The sequence below is a fragment of the Chaetura pelagica genome, unplaced genomic scaffold, assembly GCF_000747805.2.
Source record: "Chaetura pelagica isolate M959 unplaced genomic scaffold, ChaPel_1.0 scaffold112, whole genome shotgun sequence".
NCBI lineage: Eukaryota > Metazoa > Chordata > Aves > Apodiformes > Apodidae > Chaetura > Chaetura pelagica.
In genome coordinates, this window is record NW_009952798.1 from 3144514 (window position 1) to 3150321 (window position 5808).

Here is a 5808-nt window from a genome sequence, read left to right on the forward strand (position 1 = left end):
AGCCGTTCTCAGCCGGCGCCGGGCTGGTCTCGGTGCCGTTGTCCTCTGCCAGCGCCTGCGGGGACTGCTTCAGCTTGTCCGACACCCTGCAGGGAGACCCAGCCCAGCCTAGAGGGCGGCAGGACCAGCCCCGTGTCCCAGCAGGGGGATGCTGGGGGGGGTGGGGTGGGAATCCCGCCACACAGGAGCTCAGGATGTCGGGGGGAGATGGGGCAAAAAGCACGGGCTTTTAGGTACCTTCTCCCTACCTGGAGATGAAGTTGTTCTCTTTCTCGATGATGACGAGGCCGACGATGAAGACCAGCAGGATGGCGTACTTGCTCCTCATCTTCAGGCAGTGCAGCAGCTCCCAGGAATCCTGAGGCAAAGAGCATCGGGTCTCCATGGAGAGAGAGAGGGAGGCCGGCGTTCCTCCCGCCCGCCGGGGAGGTGTCCTGGGCTAGCTGCCTGGCATCTTCTGCCCCACTGGCCCTGCCTGTGGGGAGAAGGAGGGTCAGTGCTGTGCTGGGTCTCCAGGATGGGGGGGGGGCAGGGGTCAAGGCTGACCCTTCCCACAAGGGATGAGCAACAAGGTCTTGATGAGAGAGGTCGAAAGGAGGGAGTTTCTGCCCTCAAGGAGCAGCAAGCAGCTGCTCGAGGCCCCCATCACTCCCCCTTCCCAAAATACATCTGCTTGACGGGACCCCTTCCCACCCCAGCCAGCACTGAAACCCAATACCCCAGCTCCCTGACAGCTGCTGGCCAAAAAAAACCTGCTGCTGGCAGCAAGGGCCTCCTCATCCTGATCCACGGGGCATCCTGGCTCCCAGGCTCTGGGAAGAGGAGGGCTGCAGGCTCTGCATGGCTCCTGCCTTCCCGTGGCCACAAAAATGAAACCCAGAGGCCTTCCAGGAAGGATGGCGGGCCGGAAGACGCTGCTGCTGCAGCTGCAGGTCCTGCTCAGGGTGTAAAAAGGCTCTTAGAGGCTTTCTCCAGAAAGCAACCCAAAAATGATGGTGCAGCTGCTCGGAGCAGGACGCAAAACCTGCTGGGAGACCGAGCATCCCTCCCCTGCAGCCCTCCTCTTCCTCTTCCTCTCCCCCCCCCCTCCTCCTCCCAGCGCTGATGAAATCGGGGTGATGGCGACCCCCGCTCTGAGCTGCACCAGATGCTTTGGGGTGATTTTTGGGTGCCAAAGCCACAACAGGGGACCCCAGGGCCAGGTCCCCAGCACATGCCAGAGGTGTGCAAATTCCCACGCCTGGGGCTTGCCAGCTCCCTGGCTCGCACAGCCGGCGTGGGCGCTGCCCTTTGCTCATCCCACTCTCTTGGCCAGACTTTTGGTGACTCAGGGAAAGTCTATTTAGCTTCAGTTTGGCTCTCACCAGGGTGACCCACCTGCTTTCAGGGGTTGATTGGGGGGGTGGAAAAGCCTGGTTCTTTTGGGGGGCCCTCGGTGTTTGCTGGTGGGGAGGTGCTTGTCTGGGCAGGGTGTGGAGAGGGGAAGCTCTGCCAGGTGTTGCGTCACACCAAACTTCCTCCACGTGTTCTGGGGCCAAAAAATGTGCATTTTTTTGGTGTTGCTCACTGTATGCCCCTCCCGCTGGGAAAGAGGGACAGCCTTGGAAGTGCAGGCAGGGAAGAGGGTTTCATCCCCTTGGAGGATCCCAGCTGGAGCAAACTGCTTTGCTCCTAGGGCTTGGCTTTCAGCCTCCTCCTTCCCAGCAATAGCTGCTACCACAAGACACCTACCCCCAGACACCCAGGAAACTGGGGCTTCAGTGGGACACACCACTGGTGGCTCCTGAGCCCCTCTCCTTGGCCACCCCCTTTTCCCCTGCAGAGGGTAGCACCAACATCCCTCAGCACGTGGACATTTTGTGTGTGTAATAGCCCTGTGAGTTCAGTTTGTCAGCACGCTGCTCCTTGGGGACAGGCCAGCAGCTGGGGCAGGTGCCTTTCACCTTGCCACCCCCTGAGTCGTGTGTCCCCCCCCTCCTTGGTCCCTCTTGATCTCCCCAGTGATGACAGGACTTGTCAGAAGATTTGAGCAGCTGAGAGAGGAAACAAAATATAGAAAGCCCTCAGCGAGTGGCCAGGTCTCCCAGCAGAGCTGTTGTCTGGTTAGTGGCCATAAACTGTGACAGCTGCAATTGTGGCATTGCAAGGAGTGATGGTGGCAAATGGTCTGCATCCCTCTCCTCCCTGGTGCAGGGCACTGTCCCCTCACTGCCTGGAGCACCCACACAAGGGGGATGTCATGCAACTGCTTGATCGGACAAAACCCCAGCAAAGCCAGCCTGGGATTTTCCCAACTCTGCTGTCCCCAGACCACAAATGATGTGCAGACTAGGAGTTAGTCACAGGGATGGTGCAGAGAGCCCTTTCCAGCAGTCATCCGCAGGCTCAGGGCAGAAATAATGTATTAAATCAACAGCCAGCTGCAAATGTCCTGCCTGGAGCCCAGGGGGTGGTGGCAGCAGGAGCAGGGGCCCTCACAGGGCTGAGCTGTGGGGCTGGGGGACACGTGGGGTGACCTGGTGAGGGTGGCTGGGTCTGCTCAGCATCCTGAAGCTCTTCCTTGCTGGGGCCCATGCAGCACAGCCCGGCCAGGGCAGGCAGCAAGCCACAAGTGTGCCTTTGTGAGCGGGAACAGAGGGGCTCTGTGTGCCCTGGGGGCTCCCTGCTGCGCAGGGAGGTGCCAGAGGGCACCGGGATGGCTCCCTGCTCCTGCCAGGAGAGCCTGTGGGACGCTGCTGCCATCAGTGCCTGCTCCCAAGGGATCAGCACCTGGAAATGGAAATGAAAACCATCCCCAGCGGTGGCTGGCCAAGGCTCGCCCCTTCATCTGCACGTCTCAAAGCTGGGATGAGTGACTTCCAGGAGCACTAAACTTGAGACGCCCTGAAAGGTGGCAGAGGTGGCTTGGGGGAACTCCCCTGTAGCTGCTCCCTGGTTTTCCCCAGCCCTCAGGAAATGCTTTTCCTATCAACAGGAACTGCAACAATTCCCACTGTCGAGATGATAAAAGGCATTGCGGATTTCCCAGCTGAAAGAGGCTTTTTCTTTAGAATGGGGATGGGGGTTTTGTTCCCCAGCAAGCTAACTTAATCCCACCACAGCAAGAAGGAAGGATGAAGGGAAGGACTCAGAGATGCCAAATGGGAAGGGATGCCCTCCCCACCCTTCTGCAGTGTTTCAACTGCCCCAAGAGGGAGGAGCAGAGGTTTTCAGCCTCTCCCTGCACAGAGCCGGAAAAGGAGGGTCTCTCACGAAGCTTTGGGGCTCTCATCCCCCTCTTCTGGCTGCCCCAGACACCTGTGGGGTGGGAGCCAGGGAAGGAAAGAAGCCTGCGGGCTGGCAGGGGAAGCCAACTGGAGGTGTGACTGGATGAAGTCACATTTTCCTCCGGTGATTCAACAGGCAAGAACTGAGCTCCTGGATGAGGGACAGCAGCCCAGGACCTACTTGCAAGCTCCTTCCCTGCCTGAGACCTCTCTGTCCATCCAGCCCCCCCTGTCTGCAACCATCCATCTTTGCCTTTGGGGACCTTGTTACCCCTGGAGTAATTCCCTCCACAATTCTTTGCTTCATCAGATTACCAGCAGCAGTGTGAGCCAGCAAAACACAGAGGCACAACAAAGAGATGAGGCGTGGGGGGTTTATCTGCTCTCCCTGCTGCTCTTTGTCTGCAACCTGGAAGAAAAAAAACCCAACAAACCCACCCTGAGCTCCCTCTCTATTTACTCTACCAAACTATTTCCGCTCCCGTCTTCCTCTCAAGCCTGGCCTCGGGAAACGTGCCACGGACACTTCCCTCTCTCCTTTCATCTCCCAGCAATTTTCATCCTGCCCCTGGCTCTTCTCCAAGCCATGGCTCGAGTGAGGCAATGCTCTGGTTTGCCCCCAGGCACAGCTAAGGAGGCTGCCCAGGCAGGTTTGTGGTGTTTTTTTGTTGGTTTTGTTGTTTTTGTTTTGTTTTGTTTTGTTTTGCTTAAAAACGTGTGTATTCAGACTAAAAAAAAAATTGGAAGGAAAGAAAAACAAAAATCACCTCCTACAATGTTTGTGAAGCTGCCTAGAATAGCCCCAAGTCTCATCAAATTGAAGCCCGGAAACTGCCCATTGGAGGAGAAAGTCGGGAATGCAAAGTCCTGTTCAATTGCTCAAGGAGAGAGCCAAGTTTGTTTCTCCTCCTCTCATTTCCTTCCTGGCTCTGTGCCTCGGTCCTTCAAGCTGCCTTGGCTTGGTCCTCTGCTCCCCTCCTAAATGTGCACCCCGGGAAGCTGAAGCCTGCAGGTGAGGTTAGAGATGGGAGGTTCTGCTCGGGAGCAGCTTAAATTACTCGTTTTACACTCACTGCATGTGCCCTCAGGCTCCAGGTGCACCAGGTCGTCGTCTGTCCAAACCTTTATTGTCCCCTCCAGGCAGCACATGGAGCCCTGTGATGACCCAGATGAGCTGTCCTTGCTCCTCCTGTCCAACCAAGTGCTGCCCAGAAGGGATTTACAGGCTGGTACAGTAGCCCAGGTGACAGGAGCAGCCCAGGTTTTGTGGCCAGGACACTGATCTTTGCTTTCTCCTTGGGTGGTGTCCTAAGAGAGGTGTTTTCTCCTGACCCAGGAGAGACACCAGTGCTGGGCACAGGGGACAAATCCTGCATCTGGGATGTGTGCTGGACTGTCTTGCCCTGCTTTGATCCCCACACCAGCGGGGACCAGCCAAGCTGGAGAACAAGCCTGTAACCTTGAGACCAACTCGGTGGGAACCACGGATGCTTGAGGGGTGGGGGGTTTTTTGCAGCACTGCCTACAGCAAAGGGTGGGTGACCAAGCCTGCTGGGCAGGGCAGGGGTCCGGAGAGCAGACCACCAAGAATGCTGGCTGCTGTGCATGCCACCACCCCCCAGGAACCACAAATGACCCGTCCCTGCTTCAATGAGCCCTTTCTCTGGAGCGCTGAGCCCCTGATCCCTCCCACTGCCCCGAGCTCCTTCTCCGTGCTAGGCTGGAAGCTCCTCTGCCAAAGGCACCGCAAAAAAACAGGGATACGGCTCATCCTGTGCCCTGCTCCACTTGCCTTTCACCCCAAGACAGCCACCTGAGGCCCTCCAGGGACTTCCAGGTGGTGATGAGATGTTCACCAGGGGAATGGTGAATCCCTGCTGCCCTTGGGAAGATGCAGACCCTGCCCAGTTCCCGGCAGCGCAGGGAAAGCAGGGGTGTGGAAACGAGTCTTACACCGAAGCAACTTGGTGGATGTGGGAAAACTGTGATGTTAAATCCCTGTCCTTTCTCCCCAGGGTAACCCCAGGCCAGCCAGGTCCCGTCTGGGCATCTGGAGCCGTTATAAGGCGCTGGTGTTCCCAGCTCCAGCAGGAAAGCTGCCGACTCCTGGTGGATGGAAGGCGGCCGAGGAGGGCCTGGGCACCCCAGCAGCCGCCCTGGGGCAGCAGGGGAAAGGGTGAGGACAAACTTTCCACTGCTCCCTGCGAGGGGCTGGCGAGCCGGATGATGCAACTCCGGGATGGTCGAGGAGAAAGTCTCCTTTGCTCCAACCCAGACGTGCTTCGCTCCGGCTGGAAGCTCAGCACTGCCAGCTGGAGATCTCGCCCCTTTTACATTGATTTTCTTTATTTTTCTTTTTCTTTTTTTTTTTTTTCCTTGTTTTTTTTTTTTTCCTTTTTTTTTCTTTTTTTTCCCCCGGGGCCCCTGCACGGAGACAAAGGAGCCGCCGGGGCCGGAGGGAAGCACAAAGGAGCCGGGAGGCCGGGGGGCTCCACGACCGCATCCCACCCCCTCGGGGGGGAACGCACCCGAGGAACCCCCC

At 57.8% G+C, this 5808-nt stretch overlaps 2 protein-coding genes across 2 annotated transcripts in view; one reads left to right on the forward strand and one right to left on the reverse strand.

Moving 5' to 3' along the window:
• The window catches only part of CHST3 (carbohydrate (chondroitin 6) sulfotransferase 3), a 9972-nt gene extending 9587 nt beyond the window's left edge, over positions 1–385 (reverse strand). Inside the window, exons 1-2 of the mRNA XM_009994892.1 lie at positions 249–385; positions 2–86 (exon numbers count right to left, since the gene is read on the reverse strand). Of these exons, the coding sequence (XP_009993194.1) occupies positions 2–86; positions 249–385 (222 nt within the window). The remainder of the gene's footprint in view (position 1; positions 87–248) is intronic.
• A 511-nt stretch (positions 386–896) lies between these two features.
• Positions 897–5808, forward strand: part of LOC104386309 (proactivator polypeptide) — a 46378-nt gene continuing 41466 nt past the window's right edge. Inside the window, exons 1-2 of the mRNA XM_009994893.1 lie at positions 897–932; positions 5282–5442. Coding sequence (XP_009993195.1) covers positions 897–932; positions 5282–5442 — 197 coding nt within the window. The remainder of the gene's footprint in view (positions 933–5281; positions 5443–5808) is intronic.